This window comes from Syngnathus leptorhynchus, chromosome 8 (genome assembly GCF_054491065.1).
Source record: "Syngnathus leptorhynchus isolate UIUO chromosome 8, UIUO_Slep, whole genome shotgun sequence".
NCBI lineage: Eukaryota > Metazoa > Chordata > Actinopteri > Syngnathiformes > Syngnathidae > Syngnathus > Syngnathus leptorhynchus.
In genome coordinates this window covers 9,249,143-9,271,573 of record NC_141202.1, presented here as the reverse complement: position 1 = coordinate 9,271,573, position 22,431 = coordinate 9,249,143, and the positions used below count along the sequence as shown (strand labels likewise).

Genomic DNA, 22,431 nt, shown 5'->3' with positions numbered 1-22,431 from the left:
ATATCTAAGCATGTATTTAAAATGTGTTAATAAAAACATGTGGACTAATTGAAGCATGAATATTTGAAATGTACTGTATAATATTACTTGTATAAATCTGGAAAACTATGTCTTGCATGTTACATTCTCAACGCACAGACCAAAATGAAATTCAAACAAATTAGGAGTGGCTGTTTATATTACAAACACCTAAGTCATCATTTAAGAAAAGAGAAAACGTCAAACTTGTCTAGGGGAATGATTAAAAGTTAGTATAGATGGATGAATTGGCCAACTGGAGCAGCTCTACTTAGCTGGGTAATATCACCATCTACTGGACAATAATAATCATAGCATAATCATTTAAAGTGTTGATGATAAAATGTTCACAAAAACATTTTGAAAAAATATGAGCTGCAATTCATTCAAAATAATCTCAAATATGAAAAATACGTTTTGGTAAACATACGTTTTTCTTATTATTTCTTTTTTAAATCATCGACAAACAAAAAGCACAAATGGGTTGAATGCTTCTTAGGTAACAGGGATAAGAGAGAATCTTAAAAATTCAGATTCCCACCCGCTCTCTGCAAGGGCGTGCCACCTCATTGCTGACACTTGCCACCCACGTTGCTTTACTAACGTATCGGACATTCCACATATTAGTGATAGTGCCGTTTCCTATGTGTATGAATTTCTGTCCTGTAACCAACATACTGCTGACCCATCGCATCATGACATTGCTGACCTGGGAAATTTCACACTCAAACTAAAATAAGACCTGCTAACCTGATGAAAAATTTGAAAAGCTGGTAGGGTCATGGTGAGATTTGATGGCTTTTGATTGATGATGTTGTGGGAAAGAGTCTTGCTGTTAAAGTGATCCCAGAAGCAGTGTGAGGAAATCAGGAAGTCAGTTTAAAGCCTACATAACATTTAGAGAACACTGTTTATTTTTTGATTGGATAAGCAGTGACTGTCTGTTGACTGAACAGAAATGTTATTTTCTTCTGGATTTTACCTGCTAATTTAAAGTTTATTACTCTAGAGAACATTTTAGTGTGTCTACTTTCAGGTGTGTAAGATCTCAACTGGGGAGTAAAGGCCAAGAGATTAGGTGGAAAGCTTTAGAAAGATATTGGGTGGACCAAAGTCAACATGACCAGATCTGGACTTTCAGTGTGTGCACTAACAGTGGAAAAAGGAAGTAATGCAGTACTAAAAAGCCGAATATTATTTGGTATTATGCATAATGGCAACGGTCCCAGGCTTAGATGTGACTGCCACATGACTCCGGTAGGGGGTGGAATTCAATAGCAGCCCTACATAACTAACAAGACCAAACAGGAAAACTGTTTGCTTTACTGTGCTAAAACTATTAAAGTAACAGTCACTTGAGTGCAGACTTGCAGACTGAAAAAGTCCCACCTCCTGCAAACGCATGGGTATTGGATATTGGAAATTAGCAAACGGCTCTATAACCCTATATAGGAAATGTAAGATGGTAAAAACAATGCAAACATTTTGCAAGATAATGAACAGCAGCGAACAGGCTCAAGATTCTGTTCACAAATGTACACAAATTAAACATGACTATGTTGGCAAAGTAGTATTACAATGTTAGTCTGTGCACCATGCTTATGTGGGTTTCTCCAGATACTCCAGTTGTTTTCCCAAATTACAATAAACTCCATGTTAGGGAATGGAAAGAATCTAGAACGATGTAGGTTGGCCATGGGTATGACATGAGTGACAGGTTGTTTGTCTGTTTCCTGTATATATGCAACCTCTTGCCAAAAGTCACCTGTGTTAGGTTCCAGCTCACACATAGCTGTGTTTTATGACTGACAATCTGTGAGATATATGGATATAAAAAAAAAGATTACAGTGCATTTATCATTCTTTTTAACCTGAAAAATCACTCAGTTTGGAATGAGGGGGTTTCATCTCATACAAAAGGGCCACAGCTCAACATCTCCACCTGTACATTGCCAAATACACAGGTGACAGAGAAATGCAAGACCATATGAAACAAAACAAGATGACTACAAGAGCAACTTCTTGTTCTCAGAAACCAGAATCAGAGTGACCAGATGGACATTTCTTTCATGGAGGCTTGACTTCATCACAAAGCCTCTGAATTCCACTTATCGATTAATGTGGTGATGTGTATGGTAAATAAGAAAATACACTTTTCTGTTTTATAGATGACGGATGGGCAGCAAAATACTAAAGAATGGATGCGAGTGCAGATCAGTGTAAAATCAAGAGTCTCTGTCCTACAAACAGCATCTACTTGTCACATTAAACGTGTACATACCAACTTTCTGACCTGCAAACAGACAAACAACCTCAAACAACCGCAAACTGCAGACTAGTTCTTCTCCCTGTGTGGGAGATCATTCAATCATTCTGTGGCTCCATGACGGATCAGTGAGAACTTTAGCCCCTTATTCCAAAGAGTGACAGAAAAAATAGCTCAATGACATTGAAAAATAGTATCTAGCGAGTGCTCCACAGCTCCACTGTGTGGGGCTCAAAGTGTGCCATGAGAAAAATCACAAAAATAGACTCAACACTACTGAAATATAAAGTACACACAGTCACACATTTATAAATCATAGTCAAATGTGATTCACAAATTGGGACTGTGATTGTTGGAGGGATGCTATTCTGCTTCCTGAGCACTACCCAAGAGCAAGGTACTGCAAGTGCAAGATACTGCAAAAGTGTCACAGGAGCGTGACACAGCTGTGCATTCCTTCAGTCTCCCTCACCTGCAGAAATGAATTCACCCTGAATTGTTTGCTTGTTTTTTAAATGCATGTATAAAACATGAAAACTGAACTGAACCTAGTAATAATACAAATATCTCAAATTTTGTTGATTGGTGCTTCCAAGAATTAAAAAAAAAAAAAAATACAGCATCGTGGATCCAGTAGCAAAATAAAACACAATCGGACGCAAAACTTACGTTGTGACTAGTTTCTGTTTTATAAATGAGATAATTAATGATCTGAACTGAAGCAATTCATTCAAAATGTCAGATTTAAAATATCAGTTCAATTAAAAGTTGTGATCATTGATCTTCCAACATTATGCAAAGTAACAAAGACTGAACAAGCACTCAGAGATACACGCGGTGCGGAATCCCTTCTGTAGCTCAGAAATTCCCAGTATGCTTTCCACCTGTATCCATTTACCTCTTGGCTTTGTCACCTGTCTTTGTTTGAAGCTGCACCTTTGTTCATCTACCTACAACTGCGTGTCTTACCTTTGCTCGAAGCGAAGGACGCCATGGGGAATGAGAAATCCGAAATATCTTGGAAATGCATGAAATCCCAAATCTTAAGAACTCTCCCTCACAATGAATAGATTTGTTCAGAGAACTTTGAGTTTCTCTCTCTCGATGATTTTTCCTTCTCTCTTTCAAACATGTAATGCTTCACTGAACAGAATGGGAGTCTCTCACACACCCTCCCACACAGGTCAGAGCCGCCCTCCATTATAATGCCTTTACTTGTGTGTAAAGCTGTGTAAAGTGTCTGAAAAGCAGAGCCTACAGTATTATGGGATAAAACATGAAATAAAATATCTCAAGATGTTTATGTCATGATGACATTTTCCTTTAGGTTTTCACTCTGCTTTGTATACAAATCTTTGAAATGTATAGTCGCAGCCTCTGTGTGTGCAAAAAAGTATAGTTGACTAATATGTAGAATAAAAGTACACTGAATGCAGACGAGGCGGCAAGAGGTGTTGCATTTAGATGCAGATTATTCATTTAAAGTCATTGGATTTAATCAGATTTGAGAAGGCAGAACATGTTACATTGTATAATTTAGTTAGTGCATACCATTGCACATGGGAACGTAAACATAATGCAGCTAATGCCCTGAAAAATTGGGCATTTGTCTCAGGTAAATGTGCTAAATTCCGAGACAATTACTTCCTGAATACGGACATATGTTGCAGTTGAGATATTTGACATGCCGGTGTAGAAGCTGAACTGTGAGGCAAGGTGTTTAGCTGGATACATCCATACAAGAGGTTAATGATTAATAAATCTCCTTAAATTGCAGCAAAGCACCACACACATTAACCCAGCACACAGATACCACAGTAACCCGACAAATGCTTTTTAAGTAGTCATTCAAAATTCCAACATGAATCCCTCAATTAATGTCAGTCTCATCATTAATACAGATGAATAATTGATTTATTTTGAATCAAAAAATATTTGTGTGGCTGTTTCTACATTTACCATTTATTTATCAAACAAGGTTTTCTGCCCCCAAGTGGACAGAATCACTTTTTGCTCTCTGATGCATTCAGAATTTACTGACATATTAATTATGATCATAAAGGAGCTATTGGTTGCTTGTCACTGTACAGTTTTTGAGTCCGATTAATTACTGGGGATCAGCCCAGGGGCGTGACCCACCTCTCTTGCTGAAGTCATGAAATACACACATACATAGGCTACATACGAATGAGTTGTAATTTGTTCACTCAATAGATTGGGTATGGCAAGAATAATAATCAATTTATAGTTTGCAGACTGATGAGATGGCGTGACATCACCGGAACTGCCGTTTTCCTGTCAGCGCTAGTCCTTTGATAGTTACAGACCAGATTGTGGGGGGAAGTGATTTAGGTACGCCTATCTGATATATAATGCGGTGCTTAGTCTTAACAAATTGATTCCAGTTACATCAAGCCTATTAGCTTTAAACTGTCATGGCACCTTGATGTAAAGCTATGTTAAGATGCTGGACAGTCACACCCACACCGACGCAAGTAGCAGCATTTCCTAAAAATTAGACATTGTTGTGCAGGTGCCCTCCTGACTTTTGCCTCACACATTCAGTATCATCACATCACTGCAAAATGTGACGTTGTGCAACACACAAGACAGTACTGGCAATTAAACACAAGCACTGACACTACTCTGAATGCAAACACACTCCTCTCTAATCAGCAAACTGGTAAAAAGTCGGTCAGAAATAGCTACATCACTGCAGATGTTTGTAGCATAACAGCAGTAAAACATTACCAGGTTTTAACCGCCACCTTCATGCAATAATAGCTCAAAGGGTAGAGAGGACATTTCTCGGAAATCAGGGAAACTATCAGAGGAAGGGCATCATATCATCTGTGCATCACATTAGGACACTATTGTTGGTTGTCAACCTTGCAGCATCCCACTGGAGTGGGAAAAAGGTTGCTATTAGCTTTGAGCAGCTTTCCTGACCAGGAAGTAGCCCAAGGTTAATGTACGACAGAAGGAAACAGTCTACGTAAGTGCTCTTTGCAAACTACAAAACGGTCAAACAGGTCACTGCCTGATTCTTTTTTAGTAGTGGGACAGAAACAGAGAGCATGAAGCAGAGTGACAAATGTTAAGTGTGAGTTTCATTTATTTTAATTTATCCAGGTCTCGCTGGGATCCATGTTCATCTACTATGTATGAGTATTAATTGATTAAATGCAGACATACCTACAGTATATGTAGTTTACGGGTGACACATTTTACTACTGATCCAAATTAGGATGGTCCAGGTTAATTGATTATGAGCAATATCATTGTTTTCTTGTTTTTTTGCTGGATAGAGAAATAAAATTGGAGTCTTAAATCCAAATTATTGATCAGATATCATCACCTCTAGATTTAAAAAGAAGAGTCAGGTTTCTACTAAACATACCATAATTTCTGGACAATAAGCCTCACCTGAATATTAAATGCACCAGCTAAAATTGGTGGAAAATCCTGTTTTATTCATATATAAGACTATAAAATGCAGGGTTCAAAGCATGTGCAAAAAGTAGTGGCATAGAGTCTGTAAATTATGGTAATCTTCTTAGACATGTACAGCTACTACGTTTATAGACCAAGACCATGTACTGCAGATTTCAAAAATCTTCTAAGTTTGTACTACAGTCTCATAGACTGAGTGTGAGGCAAAGCAATAAAACTGTATCTCGTTTGACTGCCTGTTTTAGGTAGCATTTCATACGGATAAAATTGACTAAAAATGCCTAACAATGCAAAAGTTATTGCTTGGCAATTTCTCTTTAGGTTCATGTTTCTTTAATTCTAAAACACCCCTATCACTTTTGGGCGAAGTGGTCAAAAGACATCTCAGTTTCTACCACATTCAAGCAGACGAGAAGAGAAATGTCAGTGATGCAACTTTGCATGGAAACTTTGCATGGCAAATTTGAAGACTGAGTGCTTGAACTAATACAACCTATGTACATGGATTACATATTCTGTATGTATATATTAACTGTACAAAGATACCACAGAGTAAACAAACACAACTAAAAGTTAAAATTTTGCAAAGAAAAATGTGCGTTAAAATGACAAATGAGTTGGAAAGGTTTTTTACTGGGAATTAGTTTCCCTTCCGTTCCTGAAACAATGCCTGCCTCAGATATCCTTCCTTTGCATCATAAAAATAGGGACAACTTTTGCTGTATACGGTGCAAGTCTAAAATATGGAAAATACCTTTCAGATAAGTGATCTCTTGTTGGATTGATCTTGAACTGTCCATAGTAGCTCTTCTCTTTAGTGATGAATAAACTCTATATATTGATGATGCAGCTTTAGGAGCATTACTACCTGAACTGTTTGGCTTCGGAACTTATAAAACTAAAGACTGATGATGCTTTTCTGCCTGTTTTGGACCATTATCCACTTCATTGTACAGTAGCAAGAATACTGCAGGTCTTCTGACTGGAAATCTTTGTTTTGGTACTTCAACACACACCCATTCACCGTCACAATGTATGGTTACAGACATGAAACAGCTCCTCCCCTAACCCCTCCCGCACATCCTCCACCAAACTTAGATTTCGCTCGTGTAAAAAAAAATCATTGGAAGGAGTTCCAGGAAGTGTCTATCTATGAACCATATGTTCATTTGTTTAACAGTTTTAGAACCACCAGGAAGTGCGTACGTAAAGAATACACCCAAACGCCTCGGGCCATTTTAATGAATGAACCTCATTCAACCAAACCACAGAATTGGGTAAATGTATAATGTCGCTATATAACGAAATCTAATACATGTATGGTTTTGATTGAGAACATCACAGCCAGAGGGGTCAGCAATGCTGAATGTATCCTAATATATTATTCCTTATCATGTAGCGAGCAAAAAGCCATAACTGTTATAAACACATTTTAGTATGATGCAGATCAGTTACTCTTAATAGCTCTTTGACAGTGTCAGTTTAAACAAATAATAATCTTCATAGAATTGTACCTAATTATGTTTTATATTAGATTTTTAAAAAGGTCAGCATTTTAACTTAAAATTTGATGTCATGCAGATCATACTAATGTGGGGTAAATGAAAATTATTGCTAAATACTGGGGACTTTATTGCACAGTAATACACATTTATTGAATTGGGGAGCAAAAATAAAAAGATGACGACACCATGAGTTACATAGTGGTGAAGCACAGTACTGCCACACAATGTTATGATACTCTGCCTCTTGTGTCAAAATTGACACCTTGGCAGTCACCTCTTCTGTATTTGGTTGGTTTTCCTTGGGTGTGGTGGTTTGTTAAAAAATATATATATATATTGGAACACACTGGACCAGGATTTTATTTTGAAATGTTTGGTTTGCCAACTTTTGCTGCTGCACTCAATGTCAATGGCGTTTGAATCTCTAAACTGTATGCCCCCAGCATGAAAAAAATTCCAATAAAATGAAAGTTCCTTCCTGCCTCTAGGTGTGTTTGAAGTATTCATGACATTATTAAATACCAAAGTTCAAGTCAATACTCTAAATGTGGATGTATACAGTTTAAAATTTCTGCAAAAATCACTTGATCTCTACAGTTCTTCTTTATCTGTCTTTGCAGATTGCTTCTTTTTTTGAGGGGGTGGCTTGACTAAACTGTACCAAATTGTCGAATAAGCAATTTGACTCTTTGATGTCTTCATAAGAATGGTAGCGTTAAAAAGGCCAGCCAGACAAAACATTCCTCCTGCCTGAGGTCACTCACCCAGTGAAATCTCTGGCCCAATGCGGTGGCTTAGAGTACTGAACACCAATCGCGCAGTTTGTGTTTTCATCCAAGACAGACGCTACTGTTATAGTCAGTAATAAAATAGTTAAGCCATAGAATGGAATCCCATAACCCACAGTCTGGCAGATTGTGAATTGAAAGTTTTGGGCAATTCTCCCACCAGGCTGACAAAATACAAATGTAAAAGCCTCCAAAGTACATGAAGTGATTTTCCTCATACAAAGTGACAGGTCAGATTTTGGGAGGGGTTAATACAATACTTTTTATATAAAAGATGGCCCCATTCAAATTTTAAACATATGAATCATGTCTACAAAAAAATATATGACTAACCCATGCCATACAAATTGGCATTAGAGTTAGAGTTGAACCAGTTGCTTCAGTGGAAAGATGCTGTCATTTTCATCTCAATCTAAATATAACCACATACCTTTTTGAGTCCAATTCAAAATGCTATTTAAGGTTCTACCATATCACACAATTTTTACACGATAATTGTTTTATGCCAGTTCATTTTATAGAGCCATGTTTTTGTCATTATTTTAATTCCTAAGAGTGGTGGTAGGTGGACAGCAATCTAGTCAGGGCTGTTCGCTTACTGGAAACACTGACTTTGCCAAGTGATGACAAAAAGGAGCCTTCACGGAAGAGCCTGCATGGAGCTGGCAGGCAGGACTTGTATGTCTGTATAAACTCAACAGCTGAATGGAAAATGAAACTTTAGCACCTTGACTCCATCTCTCCAACTATACAGTGTCCAGGACATGACGACAATTGATACCCATTCAGAAATTAGGTGGTGGGCAAAGATAAAACTGAATGGAAAAAAAGATATCGTATATTGTAGTAATAGTTAATGCAACATAACTGAAAAATGTGCAATTTATTCAAAGACAATATAATCTTAAAACGGGTGATGCAAATATTCTATTTATTTGAAGCAGGTTTCACATAACTTTTTCACAAATTAGAGCCAAACTCAGTTTTATTTTTTCGTTGTTTTATACATAGCCATTATGTACCAAATTGCATGATCCTGACAATGTTTTAATGACAAAACATTGACTTTAGTAAACCAAAATACAGCTCAAGCAATTGCACAGCTGAAATGTATGACTATGTTTACAACAATTGATCCACCACCTTCAAATCTGAATTCATGGAAAGAATACAAAAGTCAAAGACAAAATACTGTACAAAGGCATTCCACCGATGTAAACCTTCATGGTTCTGCTACACATCAAGGTTTTGCATCAGCCATAGCAACGTCAATATACACAAGGTTAATTCCACATGCTCGATACACACACCCAAGATATACGACAAGTTGGAAGGTGGCAAGAGGACAAACAGCCAGACAGTATTGTATTATCCTGGTGTAATAGTAAAGGGTAGTTCCAATGTTACAGGAAAGACCAAATTAGCAATGATTGGAACTTTGAGATAAGGCAAACAAATGGGAGTAGTAGCTGTTTTTTTTTCTTCCAGGGTTTGCCTTTTGACCTGTGCTCCGAGGGAGAGCAGCCACACCCCTCAGGGACCTCACAGTCAACAGAAACATGAACATGCAGGAGGCTCTGTTTAGTTTAACAGCCATTTATTATTTCAGGAGATTTTATTCATACCTTTTATGTAACTGAGCAGTGTGTAGCTCGTGGAGTCAGACCTGCCATTTAGGGCAGTTTTTAAACTACCTAACCACATCTTCTGTCAGAGCTGGACAGAATCACTGTGAAAGGTATTTTGAGTTAAACCACCTCATCCTTCTTTGGTATCCAGACTCAAAAGAGATTAAGTGATCTGCTTAGATGGCATGATGCACCACCTCCAGTGTTTTCGCACGATCTCGATACAACATTTTTTCTATGAGGGGCGATTTTGTGAAATAATTACTTATTTAAGGAGCATCTGATTTTAGAAGAGGAATTTTTGCCGGGATTATATCTCTTTGTAATGAGATCTCTTGTCATATGTGTATCTTATTTGCCACTATGGAAGTGATGCTTACTGACTTAGAAGTCACTCCTCAACGTGTAAGGCCACATGAAAAGGAGCATGCGTCCAGCAATGCTTTTTGGGACAGTCTCGGCATTTCATTTGTCAAACAAATAAAAGTCTGTCAGTTTTGCTATTCAATTTCTTTTAATTAGGTGCAAAATACGAATTTTGACCCGAGAGATTTATTTTGAAAGAAAGGGAGAGAGAGAGAGACAGAGCGACAGACAGAGACAGAATGAAGGAGTGAGAAAGCACGCATGAGGTGCAGTCACCCAAACGCGTCAGCTGTGAGGGGTGACCTGTCGAGACATTCCTGGACTTTGTGGTAGGTGACTGTCACACTGGCTCCAGCTGCTCTGAATACCACTTGCTACCAATAAAGTCAACACTTTGCAGTGTCAGGAAACGGTTGACAACAAACAAGGCAAGACAACTCACTGTCAAACATCAGTGCACTGTATTACAAGCATGTAATCTGGTGTCCGGGGGATTTTCATTATTATTCTCTTAAGAAAGTAATACACCCAAAGTCCTTCTTAAGTCTCCTTGGCAGTAACAAAGAAATATTTCCACTGCTCTTTACAACAGAGAGCCCTTCATGAAAAACCCCAACTGTAGTGGAACATACGTAGCTATGGAACTTAAAGGAATAGAACAAATTGTCCAAATTGGCATATGAATAAATAAAATGTAGCTACTTTCTCAAGAAAACAGTTTTGCTGAGTGGTAAAAAAAAAAACTGTTTAGACAATCAAGACATCCTAGTTTCAAACTGTAGAACAAGAACCTACTGTAAGATAGTTTTGTGACAAGTTAAATTTGCACATGCATGAATGCCATTTAAATGATTCATAGAAAGATGAGATGATTGAACTTTTTTGGCAAAACATTTCTTTCTTTCAAAACATAATCAATTTATATGCTTTTTTTTGTCCTGTTTCATTCACAACAACAAACTCTACAGATCATCAAGTGAATGCTCATTTATTGCATTCCATGTGTCTATCGTATGACCAAAAGTTAGAATGTACATAGATACACAAGATTGCAAAAAATTATGCAAGGCAAGAAATCCATTTTGAATGGACAGGGAAAAGTAAGAGTCAATTAAGTGGAACTTTGTGCTTATAGTTTGACCAACAACAGTTTTGTTTTGTTTCTTTTTTAAAAGGATAGTCGCTTGTTTCCTGCCATGTGGTTACAGTAAATGTCTGACAGGAAGGATGTCAGCTTGGGGAAGCATCCCTTTGGAACACTCTCGCTCCCATAAAAGGCCCTGAAGGAATCCATTGCAGTTGTGTTATCATGCCCTCCAGTAATCTTTTCCCCAAAGATGTATGACCGTGCTGATCAATGCAAGGCATGAAATAGTTGTATATAAAAACGTAGAAGGGACAACACATGGCTGCACATTTCTGAGAGCATGGCAACACATGTGAAGCTAAAAACCTCATGCACTGTGGCTAACTTTGAATGAAGCTCCAAGTGGAATACTACTTCTGCTACTGCTGAATTGTTCCACGAAAAATAATGTTCTTAGTTTTAAAAATTCCTCAGCTGGATCACTTTCTGTATTTTGCCACATTGAGGTGAGCTCTTTGGTTTCTTCTGAGGAACATGCACACGTTCACGGATGCCGACGAGACTGTCTTCAGCACCCCGACAGTCTTGACATCGAGGGCCAATGCCGGTGACTATTTGGCCCATTTCTCTGCTGCTCATCTCTGCTCAGTTTATTGGGCCATCATTAAACACATAGCCGACCAAGGTGCACCAAGGGCGACTACCCACAACCGGATCCTTCCCCCTCTTTTTCTTCTACGTTAATCTCACCCTGATCTCCAAGGCAGCGCCCCGCAGTCAGCGGGCCATGACAGAAACTCTGAGATCTTACGAAATCCAAAGGCTTTGTTCTTGTTGATATACTCTGAGAAGGGAGCTTGAAGAGATGATGCGACACATGACATCATCCTTCAGGAAGTGGAAAATCATAGCAAGAGTGAAACCCACCACACAGAGCTAGTGTTGAAAAGACCTCTTAATTATTCATATCACACAGAGATTGACAGATAGTCGCCATCATGCCATTCTTTTGCTGGAGAGGTGTTGCAAACCTCTCTGCCAAAAGTACCTTTTAGAATTACTGCCAAAAAGTTCAACCTTGGTTTCATTGGATCATGTAACGCATTTTCCCAGAAGTGTTTGAGAGATTTCAAGTGTGTTTTTGCAAAATTCCTTTACCCCTGTTGTCAACCTGTTGGCAGAACTTCCTGACCAGTATTCTCCTCGTCTTTTCAACAATTTTGGAAGAACGTCAGGTTCTTTCAAAATATCACTCTTGTGGCATATATTCGGCACTTGATGTGTCTATTGCGTTGCACGATAATGGATGCCTTGGAAATTCTTTTGTTCTCTTCTCCTCACTGATACCTTGGAATAAAGCGCACAAAGGACTCATCTTACGTTGCACGATAATATTACCCAAAAAGCATGGTAAGATCTGAACTTTAAAGACCACTTCAAATGACGGCTGGTAAATGCTGACTTCCATTTAAAATGAGTTTGAATTTGATTGGTAAACTGAACACAACCTTATCCCCAGTTATAATATAATCTGCACACTTGTGCAAACTCCTTATCTCTGTCGTTTATTATTGCTTCCCTTCTCAAAAATCGACTTGTTTTCCTCGTAAGTTTAACAGGTAATTTGTCAAAAATTGGGAAATCTTTTGGAATTAGTCATTATTGACCTTGTTTTTATTTTTTTTAAATCACAAAAATAGCATGAAAACAGGTGTGTAGATGTCTGCAGATAGTCAATTAACATATTATATTTCTGGACTGTTATTTGTACAAGGATTTACAGCGATAAGAAATGGGAATTTAAATTACTGCAGCCAAGCTTGCCAAAAATAACAGGCTAATTGGATGATTGAAAATGTCCCTGGCTATATTGGGATTTTGTCTGGCCCTGCATACCAAAAGACTGGGCCATTTACATAGAACACTCACTCTGGCAAAAGATGGATGCCAGCCATGGTTGTGCTCTATCAGCAATCTACCCAACAGAACATAGTAATCCCCTTTAGGTGCGCCTGGAACTACTTCAGCTGCTGCTAGCGTATGTTTCCAAAAAAGTCAACGGGACAACGGACAGGGCTCTCCCATCCAAAGCACTGCAAATTAAGGCAGCGAGTAATATTAGACATAGCGTACTTAGTGCAATCATATTATAAAAGGCCTGGATGATATTTTTTTAAAGGGATAGGCATTGCTTCCTTGGTCAACTAAAGGAAACGTGAAATGTCAATGAACCAGCTCATTGTTAATTTACGTGATTAAAAAAAAACACAATTAAAGGGAGGGCAAAATATGATGAACTGGAAGTTGAGAACTTCTGATTTGATGCCAAGCAGATTGCTGATTGAGGAGTTGTCATATCAAGGATGTACCTTGTCAAGGATGTTGTGTCAAGGTTGTATAGCTCAACCATTCTCCAGATTTCAGAACGGAACATGCAATCAACATTGCTATTTCTATTTTATATATTCTTGGTTATCATCTTCAATCAGTGATGACGGATGCAAAATCAAATTAGAGTGTGTCATAATTCGACATGTATGCACACAGTATGGCTCAAAAAGAAACCATCCATATTTAATCAATTGGTCAGAGCCTTCATTTGGTTAAATAATGCACTGATTAAATACGTTTTTTTTATTTTTATTTATGGTTGACACTTAGTTTTTATTTTCTAAACAGGCTTTTGTCATAGTAAGAATTTCAAGAAGCATTATGAAAGCAGTGATTTCTGCAGGAAAAACAGATTGGCTTTGATGCAGGCTGATGAAAGAAACATGAAGATGAAGTGAATGACGAAAAATATGTGCCTTAATAAGGAGTGCATACAGTAACGTAATGCAACACTGATTGTGTCTAGGAGGGAACGAAGTGGAACGCCTGAAACATAAACAACTGCCACAGAGCGAGCTCCTGCTCCCCATAACGTTGCAAAGAACCAGCACAACAAACAGAACAGTGATTCATGTTAACGGCCATGAATGCCTGGAACAACTTTGTTTCGGTTGTAGAAATGTCTTGTCCCCTGCTCTTCTTTTGCAAGTTATTGAGCAAGTTCCTGAAGCCCATAATTGACAACTAATTGAATAGATTAATCATGAATATCATTTCAATGATCAATCTGCATCTTCTTTTTATTTTCATGTTTGTTCAAATTTGACAGTAATGTTGATATTGATGATAAAGGAAAGGCAAAATTAAAGTGAATATCAATACCAAAACAAGATGCTGCTATTAAAAATTGATAGCTGAAAATAATGAAACAAATTGGCTCAATGTGTCATTTGTTTGGAAGAAGTACAAGAAGCATGTAAAATATTTTGTGTAAAGGCTATGGGTACATTCAATGGCCACTTTTACACTTACTATTTGTAACCTTGCCATATGAGTATTTGACCAAAGAAGGTGTAAAAGCAAACCGTGCTAGAAGAGACAGGGTCAAATTAACTCACCTATCAAAGAAAGAGTCATTCAGATCTTGTTTTTATTCTGTATTGTAATTTCTGTTAGTGCTGAGAATAGCATGCCCCCCCCCTTAGAGTTTGTGTTACCATCGTTTGTTTCCTATTTATCTTAGGTACAAATGGTTCATTCAATACAAAAAGGTTAGAAATTCTCCAAGGTCAAATAAGATGAAAGTATTATCAAGAGTAGAAAAGCAGTACCTTATGGATGCACCAAGGGTGACAAAGTAGCTAAATGTAAAATGATTCGGTAATAATGAGTTGAGATGAAGTGTAGGAAAAGAATCAGAAATCCAGTCAGTCTTAATCCCCCATCTAATAGCCTCCTTAGGGTCAGAGGTGAGAAGAGCAGGCTTACTGCGATAGTCACACGTTGGAAAAAAAAAAACATGGACTTTTGTAACCCTCAACACACAAGACTTAAAACCTATGTACCAATCCAAAATCAATCATCAATACCTACACTGCAAGTCCAAACATGTACAACATCAAGGCATAAACACAATAGGTCAATAACCCCACAAATAGTACAAATAACAAATAACCCCACTTGTGCAAATGACTAAAATGTGTCTTCCATCACAACATGTAGTCATGAACACGATGCCACCAGAGAGGCTCTCACCTTTATACTTCTCTCTGACGCTTTCATACGCTTGGATGAAGTCCTGCTCATCAGCGTCCGGAGGCAGGTAGGCGGGTTCATACACGGCCATGCCGGCACTCTCACCGTCTTCCCTCCTTCTCCTGCAAGTCTACTTATTCCTATTACTTTGAATTAGTTTGTAAGTCTGAGCTGTCGTCTATCAACTCTCTCAGCTGTGTGTGAACCCTCCACAGCTGCCAACTTCATTCCACGAACAAGCTTCACACACACATGCCCCCCCCCCCACCCCACCCTATACACCTCAAACACACACACACTCACTAAAACGAGTATAAATGTCCGGCCCCTCCTTTTAAAGATACACTGACCAGAAGGGCAGGCACTCACTCACTGCTTATTCTTGCATTGTCGCAAGAGCAGAGTTCAAGAACTGCTCTTAATGGTAACACTTCAACTCAACTGGAATGTTATGGCTGTCAGTATACATTCAGTAAACACATATCAGGGACACTGGTGCAACTCATTGATTCAAGGGTTGTATCAAAAATGCTACTGCACAAAAGTATCAATGCTTTTGACGAACTGGTTCTAAGCGAACACTAAAAACTTCAAAACCAATTGCTTATTTTTGATTGAATCCTGATTATTAACGTCATAGGGAGACTAATATTTTTTTTTCTTTGATAACTTGGGCACAATGAATGTAGAACAAAGTAAAGTATTTTTTTTCACTTGAGTAACTGAAGAATTATACACAAACATTAGGCGAGTAATTTGCAATGACAAACTATTTCCGTGCATCTAAATTGTTTTAAAGCTTACATATAATGATATAGTATTTGAAAACAAGTCACAACCAAGTGACGACGCACCAAAAATGAAATATTTCAGATCATTGACATTTTTGCCTTTCATAAGCTTTCCTGATCGTGTTTACCACTGCACGATTTCAAACATATTTACAAGGCTGTGCCTGTTAGCCTCGAACAGTGGGGTTACATAGTAGCAAAAGGAAATCCCTGCAGACTAAATTCTTGACAGTCCAACTTGGCAACAGCAAGGACTCTTTCCTGGATGAGGCACAGTCAGTTCAAATGCTGACTACTGCTTTGTGTGCCGGGTGAACCTAGTACTAAATCTTAAGGAAGGCCTTGATTATGGACATATACTAAATTTTACGGAGAACACTTTGGTATGCTTAGGATGTGAAAGTAAATACTTATCGTTTTTTTTCTATCGTTTACAATTTTCTAATATCACATAACAGTTGTCTTTTTTTCTGGCACATTAGGCCTATTTAGACAGGGCTTTGGAAAATGCACAAAAACTTTGTGGCAACCTGATCAGCAAGCAGCGCTATCTGATCTGTAGCAGAAGTCATACATGTATACCATTGAATGGTTGTCTAATGCCTACATTATGTTATTTAATTATTATTTTTTTTTAAGTAAAAAAAAAAACAAAAACATTCCATTGCATTTTCTCTATAGCTTATCCACACTATTGTTACGAGTGAACTGAAGCCTGTCTTAGTGGACTTTAGGCAAGGTGTCACTGCAAACTAGTTGCCAGCCAATCACAGAGGGCACACTATAGATATAAATAAAAACCACTCATAATAACATTAAAGGTCAATTTAGACGATTCAGTTACCTAACAACAAGCTCTGTCTTTCGAATGTGGGAGGAAACCAGAAATCAGAGAAACAAAAATCTATACAAACACACAGAAAGGTCAAATTGCCAACCTCAGAGGCCTCTCATTCGCTTGTGGAATTCTCCATACCAATAGATCAATATTTTAAAAAAAACAAAAAAAAAAAAAAACAAGCAAAACATTATTTCATGTTTGGCACTTGCATGTGTCCCCACTCTATCCCAGATTTTGTCATCACTTGTACAGCCACTTTCTCAAAACTGATTGATGATATAGTAAAAGCGGAAGTGGAAATGTCATGATCGTAAAGAACAGATGAAATAAAGACAATCTGTCTGCTAGACGACGTCACAGAGCATAAATCATATTGTCTTAGTGCACTGTAACACCAGCAGTACAATGGATACTCTATGTGGTCAATTCTATTTGAAGTGAGTGCGGAAAATGAGACACATTTTCCAGAGGATGTGGTGATCTTTTGGAGGACAGCTTTCAGCCAACAAACCCCTTTGACATAAAGTGCCATCTAATGGTCAAAAAGTTAACTGCGGTCTCGATCCCAGAAGCTTTGACAGTTTGACATTCTGGAAATCGTAATATGAATATCTCCATTATTTAAAGATGACAGTAGAACAGGCAGCCATGTATTGACGAATAAAAGTCATGTCTCTATGAAACTTTGTAATGTGAGATTATTAACAAAGATCCTTTTATTCCTGATTCAGATCTCCAGTCCAAATAATGAGAAATAGAATGCTTTGTACTAAAACGCCAGTCTTAAGAGATATTCTTCATTGTATCTTTTTTTTTTTCTGCCTGAGGCAAGAAGGGTAACAGTGGCAATAGTATGCGCCTGGGCGAAAAGAGGCATACTTTTCATTTCAGCAGCATACATGCATAAAGCGACTTGGCCTACAAACAGCCTCTCGAGACCCAGTGTTAATATCTAGCAGCAAAGGTAAAAGGACCTCCGCTTATGTTATTAAAGGCTGTCCACATCTGTCCACATCTGACCAACAATATCTGTACGCCTTAACAATCCCTGACCTGACCCAATGGAAGACCACAGGAAGAGCACCACAGGATATATATATCTTTTTATATATATGTCTTACACCAATCACATACTAAAACCAGCGCCAACTTTTCTGCCATCTAATTAATTGCTGGAACCATGTTAACAAATGAAGTCTGCGGACGCCACATTTTTTTAAAGTGACTTTACCTGCGATGCGGATAACTGCCCTTTCAGCTGGATCTAGGACCTCGCCTGAGGCTGACTTGGAACGTTTGGCCCATTGATGTTTGGACAGGTTCCAGGGGAGTGTGTCACCTGGACAGGGGGCACTGCTCCCGTCTCGATCGCTCTCCTCCAGCAGGATACGATCCTTGATTCTTTCTTTTGAGGTTGCCATTATCAAAGTGGAAAGTTGACACTGCTGAACGAAGGACAGAAACAGACACGTCATTTCAAACAGGTACGGCTGTGAGAATTTCACAACACAGTATTAACATTCTGACTAAAATGAAATCAAATATTTGCATGACAATAAACTGTTTCTTTCTCAATTTAGGGCACCATCCCTTGGACAAAAGCAGTTGAAAACCCCTGGTCAATGCCATACGTTTCCCAAAATCTTTTAAAACTCCAGATATTCAATTATTTGAAAATGTATTTAACAGCAAGAGTTGCTGAAAGTGACCTACACACAATATTGACCTTGGTACGTAATTAAGGTCAGTCAACACTTTGTTTCAAATTATGACCGTATTTTCTTGGGTGAACATTGAAACATATCATATAGTATAACCTGTAAGCACAAATTTCATGTTATACAGGTTAAGGTTTCTTGCTTACTCATGACATGCCACTGCCAAAGCCATTTCATGTTCTTCTTTCGGAAGGTTCTAATCCTGTAGTTGTAATGTTTCAAATTCACAATTGAGCTGTACAGTACTAACAACTGTGACTATTGTCAGTGACTTCTTGTTCTTCAATAGGTTAAACAACTGTTTGAATGATAATAATCTATCATGGACATAATCGTCACACGGTATGTATTCATGTTCAAAACATGGATGCACTGCATGATACATTTTGACGCACTGCATATAAGTATTGTGTCAACATCCCACCACATGTACAAAGTTGCTGAGCAGGCTCAAATGATCTTGGGCTGATATGATAAGAGTAAAGGCTCTTAATGACTTTGAAAGAGGAGATTGTTGGGAGGACCCAGCAAGAACAAAGTCTGCTTTACCTGGCTAATGTTTCAGAAGGAGTGAACAGAACGCCACGCAGTTGAGTGCAATGCCCAGACCGAGGGTGGGGTGATAATTCGATATCCATATGTTTCACGATTAACATGTGATCAATATCAATAGAAAATACCTTTGATAAAATATTCGATATAGAAAAAACTGAATGCAAACACTTGAGCTTTGAGGACATTGACATTGCTTATTTTTCACCATGAAAAAATGAAATTCATTAGTAAAAATCTAATTACTTTGGTAATATTTTGCAATAATATCAATATCAGAATATTCAACAACCATAACGCATGTTTTTCCATTATCTGAAAAAATAAATGTAAGAGTTTGATTTAGCTGATGTATGCTCATGTAGTCTTTTATGATTGTATATGTGTGTCGCAATCTTTTCTGTATAAAACATTAAATGCAGCAAATACATTCTCTTGCCAACATTATGACTTCACAATCTAACGGGACGATCCAAGAGTTGTGCATTAAAAAAACACCTTGACAGATATGCTCCGCTCAAAATGACTCTATCAGGGAGGTCGCCTACAAATTAAAACAAATATACACTTCCATTAATTAAGTTTGCAATGGCGTACAGTGTACACACCACTGTAACCTAAACTGGCACTGCAGTATACTGTTTATAATTTGCTGCTGTTTTTTTTCTCTTCTCATTGTTGACAAAATATTCAAAACAGCTGTCAGATCGACACCACTCTTGAATTGACCCTCAGAATGTGCCGTTATCTGGTGACCTTAATAGAAACATAAGCTTACTCTAGGGTACATGTCATTTCAAATGAGATTTTTTTTTTCTTTATGTCTATTACAATAGTGCACCTGCAGCAATACACTCGTTTCCTCTCTGAGGGAATGTCATGCGTCTACTTACCTTGCTACTTTTGCTGCTGGCTCAGCAATGTTTGCAAAAGAACCATATGAATGCATTTGCTTCAAAATATTCCGCAGGTTACGGGCGACACGCATGAACTCAAAAGTGTGCGTTGCATTCAGCAATGACTTCCAGCAACGGTGAAGCAGCCACTCCTTCATACGGTGGTATATAGTAAATACTGGAAAGACAAAATGAGGCTGATCATTATCGTCTTTCCGCATCACATAATATCCTGCGACAGCAAGAAACATTCCAAGCTTCGTTGTCGTCCATGCTTCTGGTTGTCATTGGAACCGAGCTGCAACATTCTCCTTCTCGGTTTCATCATTGCAGAAGTGAAACGAGAGCAGTCGCGTGGGACGCGGGAAGCCATGGACTGGATATGTGCATGAGATCAATGTTGCGCGTGGGTGCGTGCGCGTGTGGATGCTGCGAAGAGCTGATGGATGATTCGATGTTCGATATGTTTGACCTATTTGTTCTTTTTGAATATGTTTGCCCATTTTGACCCTTGAAAGCAATACAATTGCTATTGCTTAATAATAATAATAATAATAATAAATAGTGGGTTTACCAGAAGTGTGCTCGCGTTCACGGGTCACAGCAATTAAAAGGTCAAGCTCAATTTGTGTGCCAGAGCTCTAAAGGTCACAGTAATTAAAAAGTCAACCTCAATTTATGTGCCAGAGGTCTAAATCCAAGCAGAGGAAAAATAACAACATTAAAAGACACGCCAGCATCATCCAAATCAAAAGTGTGGCAACATTTCAGATTTTACCATAATACCAATATAAGTAAGATGGAGAAGGACTTTATTTACTAGCCAACTCTCTGAATGTGACATTAGCTTTGAGGTTTAAGGTTCTACGGAAGAGGAGTTTACACACCGTGCCCTGTGGTTGGAATGAATGTAAATTAATATCATTTTGATCAGATCATGGTCAATAACACAAAGTGAACTGTGATTCAAACTGAATCGGGCCCTTGAGAATGGAATCAAATACATTTTGAAAATCTGAATCTATCTATCTATCTATCTATCTATCTATCTATCTATCTATCTATCTATCTATCTATCTATCTATCTATCTATCTATCTATCTATCTATCTATCTATCTATCTATCTATCTATCTATCTATCTATCTATCATGTACCCTTGTGCACTTTTTGCTCATATCCTGTGTATCTCTGGGGTTTTGACCCTGCTTCCTATAATCCAATTAAAAAAAAAAGTATTTATAATGTGGCCACACTGAGCTACACTGTGCATAACCTGCACTTCCGAAGACAGCAATTCTAAAAGTTGAAAACAATTACTTGACCAACACTGCCCTCCAGTGGACACATATTGTCATTACGCAAAACAGTTCACAGTTAAAGAGCAAGTATTTGATTCAGAAGGTAACGCACATTAAGCTCCCGTGTCAAGGCAAGAAATACATTTTTATGGTGTTAGAAAGCATCAGTTATATAATCATAGCTACATTGCAATAAAGTAATGATGCAACTCTGGTAGGCCATTGGCTGGCTATTATATTCAATCTATAGGATAAACATTGGCATTACATTAATAATAAATGGAAAGAGTGAAAACATTTTGGAACCAAATGCATCATAGAAGACAATGGACGTGCCACACGTATGATGTGAGACTTTATTGAGGGCTTATTAACAATTATAAGTGTCTCAATCATTAGATTATTACAAACCACCAATCCACAGACACACAGGCATGCGCCATTTTCAAGATGCACACTCACACGCAAAATCAAATCCACACATTCAACTCCAATGAAAAACCCAATGCAATTTACCCATAGGAGTCACCTCTCACCATAAACCACATTTATGCAGCCTACCTCTCTATTAATGGTGCAGACACAGTACACCGCATGCCAGTTTACCTCGCTCCATGAACCACAGGCCGCAGTAGTAGACGAAGAAACAGATGTGTACCAGCTGCTTGGATGCAAGCCCTGCACTGCTACTGTATTGCACCACTCACACATGCTTAAACACAATCGCATGCACGTCGTTTAACTTGAAAATGTGTGTAATCTTTAAAACAAGTAGTAGGAAGAACAGATGCTGTATGAAAGGCAGTAATGTTAGATCTTGGGCTGACCAATTTTTAAAGGTAATCTAATTGCAAAATATATGGCTAATTTAAGATCCTCTTTTCAACAACCATAAACAATACATGTATCTGTATTATAATAATCATCCATCTGTCCATCCATCCATCCATCCATCCATCCATCCATCCATCCATCCATCCATCCATCCATCCATCCATCCATCCATCCAGAATGCAAACACACATACTCCTTCACAGTAGTTGTTAGATGAGCCACGGACATCACTGGGAACAATCATTACACAACTCCTGGAGCCAAATGCAAGTCAATTTCACATTTAAAGTGTTTTTCTATGG

The 22,431-nt window shown here is 38.1% G+C and overlaps 1 protein-coding gene across 2 annotated transcripts in view; it reads right to left on the bottom strand.

Moving 5' to 3' along the window:
- Positions 1 to 22,431, bottom strand: part of LOC147052300 (plectin-like) — a 92,268-nt gene that overhangs the window by 54,652 nt on the left and 15,185 nt on the right. The window contains exon 2 of one of the 2 annotated variants that reach the window (XM_085918875.1): positions 18,061 to 18,274. In XM_085918875.1, the coding sequence (XP_085775001.1) occupies positions 18,061 to 18,250 (190 nt within the window). In that variant the 5' untranslated portion in view covers positions 18,251 to 18,274. Of the gene's footprint in view, positions 1 to 15,197; positions 15,424 to 18,060; positions 18,275 to 22,431 lie in introns of those variants that run through there. The other variant, XM_085918879.1, reaches the window with a different exon arrangement.